Source organism: Platichthys flesus, chromosome 24 (genome assembly GCF_949316205.1).
Source record: "Platichthys flesus chromosome 24, fPlaFle2.1, whole genome shotgun sequence".
NCBI lineage: Eukaryota > Metazoa > Chordata > Actinopteri > Pleuronectiformes > Pleuronectidae > Platichthys > Platichthys flesus.
In genome coordinates this window covers 10,528,827-10,544,460 of record NC_084968.1, presented here as the reverse complement: position 1 = coordinate 10,544,460, position 15,634 = coordinate 10,528,827, and the positions used below count along the sequence as shown (strand labels likewise).

At 42.8% G+C, this 15,634-nt stretch overlaps 1 protein-coding gene and 1 long non-coding RNA gene across 4 annotated transcripts; both read right to left on the bottom strand.

The window, feature by feature from the left end:
- Nucleotides 1–355: 355 nt before the first annotated feature.
- On the bottom strand, nt 356–2,239 carry LOC133949704 (uncharacterized). Its single transcript, XR_009920173.1, has 2 exons — nt 1,253–2,239; nt 356–1,000 (listed from the first exon to the last, which is right to left on the bottom strand). It is a non-coding gene; the product is annotated as an uncharacterized LOC133949704 (long non-coding RNA).
- A 443-nt stretch (nt 2,240–2,682) lies between these two features.
- si:dkey-33c9.6 (active breakpoint cluster region-related protein) lies at nt 2,683–15,067 on the bottom strand. 3 transcript variants are annotated; one of them, XM_062383660.1, is made up of 23 exons: nt 14,843–15,067; nt 14,453–14,559; nt 13,765–13,869; nt 12,777–12,971; nt 11,366–11,473; nt 11,224–11,278; nt 11,091–11,143; nt 10,793–10,930; nt 10,558–10,679; nt 9,814–9,958; nt 9,607–9,723; nt 9,438–9,513; nt 8,070–8,165; nt 7,858–7,932; nt 7,662–7,759; nt 7,251–7,352; nt 6,708–6,871; nt 6,319–6,458; nt 5,448–5,582; nt 5,182–5,287; nt 4,975–5,092; nt 4,522–4,663; nt 2,683–3,981 (listed from the first exon to the last, which is right to left on the bottom strand). In XM_062383660.1, exons 1-22 carry the CDS (start codon nt 14,892–14,894, stop codon nt 4,562–4,564), a joined length of 2,409 nt encoding a protein of 802 aa, XP_062239644.1. In that variant the 5' UTR covers nt 14,895–15,067; the 3' UTR covers nt 2,683–3,981; nt 4,522–4,561. The 3 variants fall into 3 exon arrangements, with proteins under 3 accessions (XP_062239644.1, XP_062239646.1, XP_062239643.1); XM_062383662.1 differs by lacking the exon at nt 2,683–3,981 and having other exon boundaries at nt 4,213–4,663; nt 7,858–7,929; XM_062383659.1 differs by lacking the exon at nt 2,683–3,981 and having other exon boundaries at nt 4,213–4,663; nt 14,843–15,066.
- Nucleotides 15,068–15,634: the final 567 nt, after the last annotated feature.

Here is a 15,634-nt window from a genome sequence, read left to right as displayed (position 1 = left end):
TCGATCACTGGCCTCAGCTTCAGCCAATCGGCGAGCAGCTCGCAACCAAAACAACGTGTCCGCTCCACAAATCGCAGCTCCTCCATCTGTCTCCTTTACACCTCCAGCTCCAGCAGGTCCCCGGGGGCCATGACGCCATCGCTCCCAAATGGAAACAGAAGCCATGACGACAGGTCAGGCCGATGCTTTTCAGATCCATATCGAGGCTGTGACTGGGTCTCTGAGGATTCAGGGTTAGAACATACAGCTGAGGCCCGTTTGGTCTCAAGCGTCAGCTGCCGCGAGCTCCAGATCCTAGATAGTGTCCATTTCCCCAAATATTATACAGAATGGAAGCAAGGTGTGTGTGTGTGTGTGTGTGTGTGTGTGTGTGTGTGTGTGTGTGTGTGTGTGTGTGCGTTTCAAAGTCAAAAGGACCCAGAACCAGCAGCTTCTTGGGGCCTCAGAACATCTTTACAATCCTTTTTTAGTTTTTAGTTTTTTACCGTTTTCACTTTAATAAAGTTGTAAGAATGGAACAGGACAGTTTTTCTGATATAATATTTAATCTGGTTGGACAAGAACAAATATGGTTAAAGCTGTTGTTGGGAAGTAGTAATTATATGCTTGTAATTAAATAAATATATACAAAAGAAAATATATATATATAACAAATCATTTTGTAAAACAATTAGGTTAAAGGTTAAAGGTTGATTTCTGTTACACATACAACTATAAATTATGCACAGTAATTGTACTAATTTAAACACAATTTAATTAGAGTAAATGAGACATTCATCTATTGGACGAATATATAAAAAACTGTCTCTGGGTCAAACCTGGCCTCTGGGCTCAATTCAATTCAGCTGCAGTTAGTCAGTGTGGACATATGGAGAGGATCAATGTTTATATGAACAGTGTGAAGCTGCGTAACACGTTGGGAAATTCCTCACGACGCAGGAACACGGCTCAGAACTGAGGAGCAGCTTGTAAAACCAGAGCATTGAGACGTGATCAGCACCTGAAAATAATGTAGTAAAATCAATGAGCAGGATGGAACTAATTTAAATTTTCCATTAGTATTTAAAGCTGCTATAACAATGATCTGTATATTGGATCAAATGACAGAGTGTGTGAGAGGCAAATTGCTCGTAATGACAAACCTAAGAAGAAATTAGTTTCTGATTGTGTACTACTACTTAGGCCAAGTGTTAGTAATATAGGAATGTGTGTGTGTGTGTGTGTGCGTGTGTGTGTGTGTGTGTGCGTGCACCTGCTGTGTAGCGGCAGGAAACACCTGTCAGTGGCCGTCTCCTCGCCGCAGCCCCTGTCGACATGCGGGTTTGATCCTAAAACTCCCCAAACACACACACTTACACAGACACTAACAGACAACTTAAGCCCGCAGCTCTCTGCTGTGTAGAGGCAGCACCATGTCTGCGGCTTTGTTCACATTCACAACACACACACACACACACTTTCTACCGAGGCGCTGCGGACCAGACCGGGCCTACTATGTGTGTGTGTGTGTGTGTGTGTGTGTGTATGTGTGGTATTATGTTTACAACCTGCTGAGGGTACTTTTAACGAGAGGTGACTCCTCCTGCACTGCAGCCAGAGCCAAAGTTCAACTAGACCTCCTGCAAAAAGACACACACACACCCACCCACCCACACACTCTCTCTTATCGGTATCCTCTCATTTCCTTTTCATGCACACGCACACAAACACACACACACACACTCTTAGATTTGTACATCTCTTCCTCTCACAGTACAAGAACGTGAAGTCCAAGTTCAGCAAGTTTCACCACGACACGGTTTTCAGATCTCACACACATACACACATAAACACACTCACACACACACACTCACACACACACACACACACACACACAGGGCTTCTGTTAACCTGAGAGGCGGAGGGTCAATCCCTGTGATCTGCAGCCTGCATGCCTTCCATACAGACACGCCGTCGACACAGCAACCTGACTCCCAGCGAGATTAGAGCTAATGAAGCATGGCACGGCTCCGGACAGAAACGTCACGACACACACACACACACACACACACACACACAGACACACACAGCTACAACACTTACATTCTGTTCTACATACATGTGCACGCAGGGAGCTTCGGCTTGTTTTAGATTTCCTCTGTGAATTACTGTGCTTCACTAGTGTGTACAGCACCACGCGGCCTTCACATCACATTTCACCTCTTCACAACGCTTCTCTTTTCTACCCACGTTTCTGCCCTTTGTTTGCTCAAAGTCCAAACAGGTTGTTTTCCTGTCTGTGCGATTGTTTGTCTACAGGATTTCGCAAAATCAAATCAATGGATTTCCACGAAACTCTTTGGATGGATGGGACATGGGTCAAAAAAGAACCTGTACATTTGTATGATCTGTACAAAGGGACAAATCCAGGATCCTATCACTCTCTTAATATTGTGCGACGTTTCTCTAATTCCCATGGAATCATTCATGCAGCTGGATTGAAGGTGACTGTTAGTGCGACACTCTAGTTTAACAGTGCGTTTTGCGTGGGGAGGATTCCTAATTAATCAGTTCATTGTACTATTTAACACTGACCTTTCTTCAATAGTCTATTATATTAAAAACACATTGTATATTGCTGTTTGCATAATCATACAGTCTGTTAAAAGGATCCAAAAAATTAATAAACCATGAGATGAGTCACAATTTGACCAGACTTTTATTTTGATGGTCCCCAGCAGGACTAAACTACTGATGAGTCAGCACAGATTAGATATAAAAACATGAATAAAATGCAGATATAAAATATAAATATAGAGCAGAAAATACACTTAAGTTAAGAATCCAAGATAATAAAAAACTGATTAAATTCAGCTCCACTTGTGGAATAATATGGATTGATGTCTGTTTGCATACAGTTGTCTAAAATTTAAAAACACATGTGTTAACAATCTTCAATAAAACTGATGGCAAATATTTGCATAATCCATGAGATCAATCTTTGGAAAAATCTATTCTATGTAGAAACATAACTGGAAAATTATAACTTGAGGGAAATGCATTTGTCAAAGGCCCTTGATGGTTTGTCTAAGATGTTTCATGTTTCATTATTAGTGAAACTGAGGGAAAAGTTTTTCTTAAAACTAAGGAGATGTAATTCAAAAACTCCCAGACAAGACAAAAAAGGTAATGTTACGTAAAAATGGCCTCATGCAAATGCCTACCAGTAAGAAGGTAAGTATTTGTGAAGTTCCTCTCGAATATCTTTGATGAGGTGATGGGAAATGTAAATCTGCCTGTGGAACTCGTGCGGTCACCGGACCAGAATCCGACTTCTCCCATAAAAACTTTCCCACCAGTCCCAGGTGTCGACCAGTCGTCTGTTCCAGTCCTCAGTCACAAACGGCTCCGGCCTTCCTCGGCTTTGTAGTCTGCAATGGGAACCTCATTCTGTCTTTGTAGTCGTCGAGCGGAACCGTATTTTGGCAGCCATCGTGTCGGAGGGGACAGGTGATTTACGACGCCGCGGGGCAACAGGCTGATCCCACCTCCTCCTTCCAGTTTGAGACCTGTTCTGGATGTTGTTATGGCATCCACATACAGTGGGTTAGCAATGGGAGGGCAGGGCTGGACTGGGGGTCCAGGATTAGCGATCAAACGACTGAGGGGGGTTTTGGGGTAAAAAGGTTGGGGGGGTAACACTAGCCCGGCCTGCCCAGGTGGCGAGGTTGAAATAAGGCTCCCATGTGTGGTGTGGATGGGTCGACCACGGGCCGTGTGTGTTGGTTTTCAACTCACTGTGTGTGTGCAGGGATTTTATGGGGCGTACACTTCGTGTTGAACTCCGTCTAGTTGGATTTGAACCGTAACTGATTGGATTTCAGGCTCAGGGAGGCGACCTCTGACCTTTTATACAACATCTGCGCCCCTGATTTTTCCTCAACCACATTTCAGCGTCACGTTACTCCGAGCTGCCAGAGTCCATCTGCTGTCTGAGGAGGCCTGGGTGCAGATATTAAAAACAATACGTTACGGTCAGTGACAGGCTGCTGATCAAGTGGTTCTACTCACTTCAGATTAACCTTTATTGTAGATAATAACATAGTAAATGTACAGAGTGGAAACTATTTTCTCAAAGTCTGTTTCCAGGTCATAAAGGCTTCTTACCTTTTCAGCCAATAGGATTAATAGCCCAAAAACTAAAAGACGTTTTTTAATGTATTGCCCCCCCCCCCCCCCCCCCCCCCAAGACAACTGGGCTGTTTAACATATGATTAAAAGTTTGAGGCAACTACCACAGGGACTGATTGTCATTTGATTTTAAGAATTTAAAATTTGGTTAAAAAGAAACAGAGAATTTTAGATTTATTCCAGCATTAAAAAAAAAAAAATGATTTCACATGTCAACTGTTTTGATATATTTGTACTAAATTCATTTAAATAACAGTAAATGTCAAAAGGTAACGAAACATACCACATTTTCGTCAAAAAATATATTTATTGTCTTACAGTTCTTGCACAGAATTTTATTTTAACACACACAATTTGGATTTTCCTGTCGGCCGGGACATGGAGGGTGGTCTCACGTGTGGGTGGTCTCCTCATCCTCTTCAGGGTCATGTGGCATCGAGATCTGGGCTTCAGGGAGGTTATTGCACTGCAGGTAGCAGTATACCACCTGGACCTGAAACACACACACACACATAGACCCAAACACACACACAGACACACACACACAGGAGTTGTTTATTAAAGTACAATTCAAATCTTTAAACCAATGCTTGATTAATCTATCTATTATCTATCTATCCATTAGTTTTTATATATATGTTCATAAAAGGTTTAATACATTTAATTTGGACTAAGCAATGATTTAGTATTTCAGTATTTCCCTGTCATAGTTTTATAATCAGCTTTGTTGGGGAAGATACTTCAAAATAAACAATACATGTTATAAAAGATCGGATTTTGATTGTCTGCTTGCTTCACCCCCACCTGCACCACCACCTCTTGGGAGATATTCACGGCCACAGGGGGGCGTAGCAGGCTGGGACCGAACACTGTGGCCAGGTTCAGCAGAGTCATCTTGTTGACGTGTTGCCTCTCAGACACTCTGGAGAAAAACATGAAGGAGAAAACGTTTATAAATCATTTCAAGTTTAAACCCAGAGGGGAGATCCCGTGTTGCTGTCGGACTCGGACCGTTGCAGGTGGTGCATGAGGTAGAGGAAGGTGCAGCGTTTGGTGTCGGGACAGGACTGGAGGAGGGACAGCATGGAGACGAGTCGCGTGTTCATGTCCTGGATGTCTGGAGGGGGAAGAGTTCACATGCAGGTGAGCTGAGGGGCCTTTAGGACTCATTGAGCAGCATTGAGCCCTTTATCCTTCAGCCTGTTGCTTTAAATCATAGGTTGTGAAACAAGCTGTGAAAATATCCTTATTGAGAAGACACTGATGTGACTTCTCACCCAGCGTCCTGGCCAGACTGTGGAACAGCTCCGAGGGGATGAGCGACTCCGGCAGCTCTCTCAGGTAGAGCTTGAGAACCCCGGAGACGACGTTCACCTCGAGGCTCCTCAGCCTGGTCACAGCCTCACGCAGATCTGATCGAGGAAGACGAGGATTAGTGAGAGCTGCATCTTCATCTGGTCTAGAACAACACCTGAACCAACATCAGTGTGAGAACTGCCTAATATGACAGAGGCCATCTTCTAGAAAAGTTAAATCCACATGTACTTTGCATTTTATATTGGTCCATGTCCCATTTGTTAACATGGAGGAGGTCTGGGGTTATGACTTCTACTCCAGCCAGCCAGCAGGGGGAGATCAAGACACGTTGGCATCACTTTCTGGCTCTAACAAGGTCAGTGCCAACATGCTTCAGCAGATTTAGGTACTTCTATGCCAACAGATGCTAAATATCACTCAACGTGAAATGGGAACGCCGTTATTTTTGCAGATGTTCCGTCTTATAACCAAATCAAAACTTTGCCAGTTCTGATTTCATCCTCCAGTGGGCGTGAATGCTTCTACCGGTTTTCATGGCAGTCAAGTGGTTGTGCCTCGGCTTGAATTTGACGTAAAATGGCCACTTAGCGCCAATGAAGTATTTCCCAAAGCCTCTTTATGACCATTTGCTTCAGTTTGATAATGTGATACCACGGGAAAACTGTCAAGAGGACAGATTGTCTGTATATTTCAATTTGGACGAAGCCTTAAAGAAGTTCCTGACTTTTTGGCCCCTGATTTCGAGCGTTTATGTGACAAGCTCCTGTTGTTTCAAGCAGTGGACGAGTCTCAAATACCCCGACACTGATGTTTTACTGTGTGTTTTCTTACTGCTGTCAAACGCAGCCCTGAGCGTGTTGATTTCACTGGCGCTCCCTGAAATCCTGTAGATTCCCACCTCGGCCAGGCCCCTCCGCTCCACCTCCTCCACACAGCACCGCACCACAAGGGGAACCAGCGCCCCCTCCTGTCTGGCAGAGGATTACAAGTATCAAGAATTAAAAAAAAACACTCCTCAGATGTTTAACGCATCAGTTTTGATTCATTTCATTTCAGACTCCGTTCTCGACGCACTCCCGCTTCTCTCACGGCGCCACAAAATAAATCGCCTCACTTCCCCGAAGCTAGCTTCGTAAAAAAGGCTCCGAAGGCGAATAAAACTTTAATCTGAGCTGCAGCTTTAAATGTCAAGTGCTGCAGACGGGCTGGCAGGAACTTACTGAGCCACGGTTTCAATGGGGACGCAGAAGATGGGGAGCTGTGGGGCCGTGGAGCTGGGCGGCTCCAGCGGGTGGGGACTGTACCTCAGGGACAAGGTCACCTCCACTGGGCCGAGCTGCAGCGTCTGTCTCCTCCATCGCTTACTCAGGGATTTAGACTCCAGCTGGAAAAAACACAAAATACGTATAAATCAGTGTGAAGGCAACTGTTTAGATTTATATCGTGGATAGAAACAAATACTGTGGAAGTGAACTGTGGTCTTGGTTCATTTTTTTCCCACAGTTCTGCTTTTTAACAGACACTTTCTACAGACAGTAAATCATGATGCTTCTGCAGGGAAAAGGAAACTTTTCAGTCAAATCCTTTTTGATAATTGAGACACAGCTCTTTAGGGAACTGTCATGTCGTCCATCTTGATATACAGTTAATTGGTCCATTGATGATATAAATTGATAAACAGTATTTGACACTTGTCCATTTCATTATTTTCTTTTCTTTGACACTGGAAGACACTAAGCTGAAGCTCCTGAGCAGCTTCGTACCCTGAGAGCAGTTTTTCCCAGGACAGCGTCCTCGTGTCCGTCAGACTGACTCACACAGACCACCCTGAGGTTCTGAGCCCCGTCCACCTGGAGGGACAGCTCCTGTTGGATATGAAGGAGACATCATTAACACCGCAAGTCTTCCACCCGTGGCTTCCACTTGGATTTAGAGCCCGACTTAACTGCCGCTGATCATGTTTAAAGCTCGGCCTCTCTGCAGAGGCTTTAATCCCCCCGGGAGTTCAACTGAGGCCTGACATCATGTCAGATGCTGTCTAGACACAAAGATGTCGTTCAGCCACACGGACTGAATCATCCACCAACTGTGTCTAACTGGATCCGACCACAAGACAGTGTTTGCCGTTGTTTAATTCAATGATTCATTTGTTTTAAAAGGTGCCAGAGTCTGACCTGGTCCCACTGTGGGTTGATGCTGTGGACTGAAGAGTGCGTCTGGGCCTGTTTATCATAAAACTCATAGCCGTCCACTTCCAAACACACATACACACCTGAAAAGGAGCAGGAAAAAAGATACAAAAAAATCAACCACCGCATTATCAAAGTATTCTGAATATTTTTAAATTAATCAAAATGTTTGTGTACATACAGGCCGGCTGCTGCAGACCACAGGCAGAGTGAACCGCGACGCTCAGAGTCCCACACAACGAGGCCTCGTTCTCTACTGGTGAGACAAAGAGACAAATATACCCAGAGGACTTTATCGTCCTGAGCTCAAGTGAAAGAAGAGAAAGTGGTAGAAAGAGATCGAAAGTCAAACCCATCGGTGTATTTGATTTCAGACACAGGATGTGGTCGTACCGGGGTTGGAGGATTGTAGCGGCGGCTGCTGGGTCATCCTCAGTTTCACACATGTGCAGGTGAGAGTGAGCAGGTCTGGAGGGACCGTTTCTATGTCTGACAGACAACATGGGTAAAAATTAATCAGTTATAATAGAAAGAAAAATGGCTTCACATCACACTAGCTACTGTTGAGAGGCTTGTTATCAATGCAATGTAGGGCAGATGGTTTTAAATGCAACAAACTGCAAACTAGAACAACAAATATGACATGAAACCACATTAAAGTCATAAGATCCAGATTTGTATTTGGATCTGCATCAAATTGCACGATTTCGTTCAGCAAGATTCACGTATAATCAACGAAAAATCACAATGTTGAAGACAGTGAAAACAAAAAAATAATCCTAGATCCGCCCCCTAATCTGCACCAGCGTTTAATTGGCTCTTCCCTGGATCGCACCTCACCCCTCCGCAAAATTCTAAGAGATTGGTTGAATCGTTTTTTGCATAATCCTGAAAACTAGCAAAACACAACCTCCTTGATGGATGATGCAGATGTTTTGTTTAGCTGAACATTATCACCACCATTGCAAATCAAGCTTTAAACCTGTTAAACCAATGATAGACAGCCCTACCTATCTAAACAGCTAGCTGGATAGCTAGGATCATCAGTAATACCATATGATGACAAATGATTGGTTAATCTAAATAAGCTGAAGATCGTATTTCTTTTTTAATAATGAACAACTGTGCACAAAAAAAACTCGACACTAGTGACAATTTGTTTTACACAAGGATTCCCACAAATATACTAATACAACTCACAACTGAAGTAACGGTGGTATGTGCAATCATCACATTTCTCAAGACTACAATGCTCAACACACACGTATGAGATCTCCTCACATAGGAAACGCCCACATCAGACTGACGCCATCATGATGTCACACATACGTCTATGATCAGAAATCATTTTCCGAGCTAAATTAATTAATTGTAGTCAAAGAAACATTTTCCAGTCTGCAATGCAAAGTGCTTAATAACACAATTCACATTCACCCACTCATGCACACATTCATACAGCGACTCTACAAAGCCTTTCATGATCAGGAATTAATAGAAGCTTCAGATTCTGTTACATAGCAATTCGTTAACCACTCTCTTGACCTTTGACCTATTAGCTCCAAAAGTCATCATCTAGAAAAACTCTCCGGAGGAATATTACTACCACGTTTGGTGAAAATGTGTCCATGCATCTTTGGGTTATTTTACTCAAACACACACAGAAATGAACATAAAAACTTAGTCTTAACCAACTTGCACAATGACATTTTGCAGAACTTATATATTAACTGACTCCAGATCAGTCGGTAGCTGTGAACTTACTCTGTGTGGTGAGCTTATGAACGGCTTCTCTCCATTCTTCGAGCTCGTACAAGGAGGGGAGGAGGAGAGTGTGACTCTGCAGAAAGAGAAGAAACCAGATGACGCTCTTTTGGTTTAGCTGCGTTTCCTCTTCGTGACCCAGGGAGTGACAGGAGGTTTGTGTGTGTACCTTTCCACTGGGGCTGTGCAGCTCCAGTCTGAAAAGAGGCGACTGTGTGAGCAGCATCAGCTCCGTTTGCTCCAGTTTCTTCCGGGTGCGAGCCGCCACCATCAGGCCTCTGGATCCCTTCACACACACACACACACACACACACAAGTTTACATTTCATACGTTTAAAAGGTCACACACACGTCTGTATCTGGGTATTAAACCTACTGCTTGTTGCTGCAGCTGCTGCCGGAGGAGGAACATCTTGGTTCTTGTGGCTTGCAGGCGCGTGTCCGGTTCATGGTCTGAGGACCAGCCCAGTTTGAGACCAGCGAGAGGAAGATACCAGCAGAACCTGTACTGGTCCTGCTTCCTGGAACACACACACACATAAACTAAAATATGCATCTCATAGCAAAATAATATAAGTTACTGAGAGTACTTTTATCTTATTTTGAAACATCAAAACACATTTATTATTATGACGCACCAACATTTACACATATATACACACAACAAAAAGGAGACAAAACAATTGCCTCAAAACAATTAAAGAGGAAATAAGCATCAGAACCACTAACCCCAGGTACTGTCCTTATATGTACTTCAAGTCTCAACCATTCCAACATCATTATTATATTGTTCAGTCACATAACTCTATTTGTATCTATTTTTATCTATTATTTATAAGTATTTTAAACTGGATGTCTGGGAACTTTTGTTATTTAAAACTGACGTTAAGTGTCCACTGGTCTATTTTAAACTTTAATTTACTGTTACTAGCTGTTCCACATTACTGCTCACAAGCTTTTACTAACCAGTCTTCATGCACCTCCAACACAACATGCAGTTTTAAGGTGCAACAACAAGTACCTCTGGTTAGGAATCACCATACTTGTGTTACTGCTGCAGTTTAAAATGTGGAGACTACATGTCCCACAGGCCCTTGTGTTTTGTTGGGGTGGCACTGACCCTCTGGTCGCCTGTTTGAACCTGGTGCACAGCAGGAGGTCCGTGTAGAGGAAGAGGTGACGCAGGCTGCGTTCGCCCTCGCTCACGTCCACCACGAAGCCATCACGCATCAGCTGACGTCTCTGGGATAAACACAAACACACACAAACACACACATTTACGACATGTTTTGTGTTTCATCTTGTCAGGTGTGGGAGGACGTAGGAGGTCAGGTGCACTTGGAGACGGGCCTCACCAAGCCATGACTGAGCATGACCTCTCGTTTGGACTGTGAACTCTCGTTGACGCCGGACAGGAAGCCGCGGGACAGCCTCAGAGCTTCCTGTAGAGCCACGTGATCTGTATGGTCCGCTGGCGTCGTTTTCAGGAGGTCCTGCCGGATCACATAAAGGTCGGGAACTTAGAAAATGCCAAGTGGGAGGAAGAAGTGGTTCCCTGCTTCAATTACACTTATTTTATCATCAGCTGTTGATACAAAAAGAAAGATAAGCATCGGAGATAATTAAGAATTTAAATATTCAGTGTTTTCTCACATGCAGCACAAGTGTGGTCCTAGTGACTCTGTCCAAAGGTTTATACAGTAGAGCTGGAAAGGAACAAACAACAATCAGACCATGAAGCAGCACACAAGTCAGGTTCTATCAAAAAACAAAACACAATGTGTACCTTCAAATGTGTACTTGGCGCGAGCTTTGTCTGCAGTGTTGTTGGACATCATTCTCTGAAACACACACAAACTGGTGAGGATTCCCCTGACACGTGATGATTCCTTTCTTTAACTCCGCTTTTACCGTCTGGTTGTTTTTACCTCGGCCAGAGTTCGGAAGCGAGGGTCCGACTGTGTGCACTTTCCCACGATTGCCACGGCCTCCTCATAGTTTTCTATGAAGCCCCCGTACAGACCGATCTGGTTCACCTGAGTGAGCGACAGAGCACAGAAGGGATCTGATGAATATTTGGTTAACACTAAAGCATTTTAAGTTAATATGCAACCTACACATTTGAGAATATTAACATTTTTATAGTTGTTCAATGCATTCAATGACTTCAAAGGCTTCTTCAGAGAGATGGGGAAAAAGTTCAAGATCCACGAACCATTGAGATATTTGAGGTGGATTCTGATTCTTAAGAGTAAATATCTTTAAATCTGACCCGCAAAAAGATAAACACTCTATAGCATCATGACAGAATCAACAGAATAATATTTAACTTAACAAAATGAGGTTTGAAAAGCAGGAACTATGGATCAAATTGATGAGTTTGCTTCCTTCTCTACAATTTTACATTGAAATGCTACTTTTCTATTTATATGCATCATGTGATTTCTCAATTTCCTCTAAATATTAAGTATTTGCTCAGACTGAATCTCAGAAACATTCAGGTTTCATCAGATGTCAATGAGTGGACTGTCCCTAGTGGCCTGGGCACGATCTCCCAACATGATTATCTCCTTATACTCACAGGTTCAGTTTCTGCATGAGTTCAATTAAACAGGGAAAAAACCCTGAGGAGTAAAGGACAACTTCTGTTTGAAGATTTGCTCAACAAAGATCCCATGTTTCCACGATTCTCGACACAAACTGCTCCACTGAACTCGACTTTAGAAGAAGATCTATCAAGAGCCCTGTCTGTGTTCAGGTGTTTTATGAGTTGACATCAGGGCGTGGGCCAGAAACCAGGTGACCAATGGGAGCCATTAGGAATGAGCAGGTGAATCACATGACGTGACAACGGCTGCACATTTAACTTCAGCAAGTTTCATGACTCTTAATAAATTGGTTATAAATTTGGCTCTTTATCAATTTTGGTTGGTTTGTTTCTACAGGAACTAATAAAATGCAAAATAAAAGACACACAATTTTAAATACATTACAAACAAAAAAGATGACGTCAGGTAAGAGATATAAATATGTAAATATTGGTGCAGAAAAAAGAAAGATTTAAATATTTTGTAATGTTTGAATTGATGGAATGACGAACACATTAACAAATCATACAATCACAAATAATCTTGGATTTGAATTTCACAAACTATAAACATTTTATACCTTTAATAAAAGTGATGGAACAGGCAGAATACACATGACACTCTCAGACTAAACCTCAGGCTTTGGGAAATGGGAGAGAAATATTGTATTTATCGATTTTTGTAGTTACTGCTTTGTGTTGAGCATGTGAGTGATTTTGTTCATCTGAAGTAAACCAATGAAAGATCTCACCAATTTCAGAAACAGGTCGCCCACCGCGAGCTCGGAGCCCATGTGGCTGGTCTCGCTCAGCCGGCCCTTCAGAGCGGAGTAGAAGCTCTGGTGCAGGTCTCTGAGCTCGGGCACCTGGTAGAAAACCGTCTGGACCTGCTGACTGGACAGAACCGGCTGGGACGTCCCAGCCGAGGCCCGCAGAGCCTTCATGGGCTAGAATCACATTTAAAAAAAAAAGTTAAACAACAACTGAGCTGCAAAGGCAAAAAGTGAAAGTGCCAAGAGAAAACAGAGAGAGGCCGGGGGGGTTGTGATGAGCATGGACATATTCATTTAGAGTTACAGCTTGTGCTTGTTTCCGTATTTTATCTTTGACACATGCACTCACTCCACTGCTGAATCAAAACGAGAAAATAGGTGTTGGTGACAAATAACACCACAACACGTTTTGCAAAACTGATGAGCAGATGACAAACGCAGCACTGCCAGAACCAGCTTCAACTATTTCATTGTTTTTTAGATTTGGATCCTCACGTTTCACTTAAGGAGTCATGAAGGAGAATGAGGAAATGGGGGTTTACGTTTCTATTAATAACGCACAAAAAAGAAGAACAAGCTGTCCAAGCACTTCCTGCCATTAAAGTGAATCTCTACTCCTATCAGGGGCCAACTCATACCTGAACACATTTCTCTGCTCTCATTTTTAAACGAATGAAATGCTAAAGATATATTTTATCAAGACATGTCAAACTAATTATATATCGGGTAAAAGATATATAATATAATACACTGTTTCCCCTTGTATACCTTCTTTATGCTAAGCTAAGATGAGGACACACAAACTATATAAATGGTAACAGCACCTGTAATTGACAAGAATGGAGTATAAGATACAGGCATAAATAGATATATAGATATGTAAATGTAGATATAGATGAATAATTTTCCTGTGTGGGTGTGTCTGTTTGTGTGTGCGTTTGTGTGTGAGTGTGTGTGTTTGTGTTACCATCAGCAGGGCCTCCAGCTCGCTCAGATACACCTCCTCACACTCCACGATGCCTTTCAGGACCACGAGCCTCCTCTCCAACATTTCCTCCGGGCTGCACGACTTCTGAATCGGAGTCAAACATCACAACAATTTTTTTTGCTGTAACCCTCCAGACACTTCACCACTTATTCTGACTTATAGAGAGGTTTTTTGGACTGGAGAAAAGTGTATTTCGTGCACAACTGAAAGCTCCTGTTTGAGTCTGTGGGAACGAAAGAGGAAGCAAAGCTTAATGAAATGTAAACAAAACTTAAGGGCTAAATTTGTTCCTCTTCTCAGTTCTCCCTTTTTTCTGAAAAACTGTTGTGTCTCGAACAAGGTTTTTGAAATCAGTCAATGAAGTACAGTTAAATTGACAGTCGAGAGGTTGAAGTTCTTTTAATATTTCTTTTGTAAATCAAACGCATGAACGCGGGACCTGGTAAAGCTATTCTCCAGTAATGAAATGTTTTAGGATGCATCTTCACATGCGTCTGAAACCAAACACAAAGTGGCCTTGGCCGCCTCTCACTTTTCCCACGGGCATCATGAAGACAAGGCTGCTGAAGGACTGAACTGTCCCCTGGAGAATAAGAGGAACTACAGACAGTCGACAGAGCCACGCAGAGCATTTTTTTTTTTGAAGTGGAGAGAAATGTGGACTCACAGGGATGGCGGGGAAGTCCATACTTTGTGAAAGGAGAGGAGACACCAGCTCCTCCAGGGGCACATCCTCCTCCAGGACACCGGTCTCCATTGCAGCACCAGTCTCCACTGCAATGCAACAAACAAGAACATCTCATGTCTGCTTCCTCTTTTTACGTAGGTGCAAATTAGTTGTCGTTGCAAATAAATTCAAAACATTCTGTGACGAGGATGGGTTTAACTTTTCAGAAAGAAAAATAGAAATAGCTATAACAGTTCTGTTGCACTTAAAGAAACAGCAACTTGTCTTACTTTCAGTTTAATGTGGAATGAATCCAGAGTTTTTCCCCCAAAAGACAAAAGCAAATACTTTTTTAAATCCTCCTTTTCCTCACATAACAATGCCCCTCACCTGGTACATCCTGTGTCTCTAGATAAAGCACGGCCTCCTGGTAGAGGTCCATCAGAGCTCAGAGGTCTCGTCCTCGGAGCGTCGGCTGAGCTCTGGACAAGCAGCATGTGAACAGACACCCACACACAACCACACAGACACGCACACACACACACAAAACTTCCTCTCTTCAACTGCAGATGCACAAAAGAGGAAAACCCAGCTTCCTCTCTGTGTGAAGCCCGCTCACCCTCATGAGCGCTGGCACATGTGATAATCCATTCCCACAGTTGTACTTTACTTCCTGCAAATGGGTTGATGTCACCATAGGCTACTGATCATTTCCTATTATAAAATCTGCTGCTAAAAATCCTTTAATCATTTAGTGAAATGAAGACACACGATACACAAATGTACATGTATCCAGTGATGACGTGTAAGAAGTTAAAATTGTCAAAATATTTAATTGTAAGAGCCAAAGGGTGAAATACTCAAAGAGGCATTTCATAATATTCACAGATAGTTTTTTAAAATAGACAGACATTAAATGTTAATAGCTAAATATTTAAACTCTATGCAGTTAATTATAAAATATAAATATGTGTAAATCAGACGAGTAGCAGACCTGCTTGGTTAAATATTTTTTAAACGACTTTATGATCCAGCATCAGTTCAACTAGACCAATGCTTATCCAGGTCCAGCACTGCCCTCTGCAGGAAAAGAGCTGAAAACACAACCTATTTTCTGCAAATGTTTGAAGGCATTACTTTGACCACATTGTTCCTCCTGCAGGGGGCGCTGCATTTCTAGGT

Excerpts from the sequence above, each read along its gene's own strand:
- si:dkey-33c9.6 (XM_062383660.1), bottom strand. The coding sequence starts at position 14,894 with ATGGACCTCTACCAGGAGGCCGTGCTTTATCTAGAGACACAGGATGTA. Across the intron at positions 10,931-11,090 it reads GGACCACACTTGTGCTGCAT|GACCTCCTGAAAACGACGCC; the intron begins GTGAGAAAACAC and ends GTGATCCGGCAG. Across the intron at positions 5,583-6,318 it reads CAGGGCTGCGTTTGACAGCA|ATCTGCGTGAGGCTGTGACC; the intron begins GTAAGAAAACAC and ends TTCCTCGATCAG.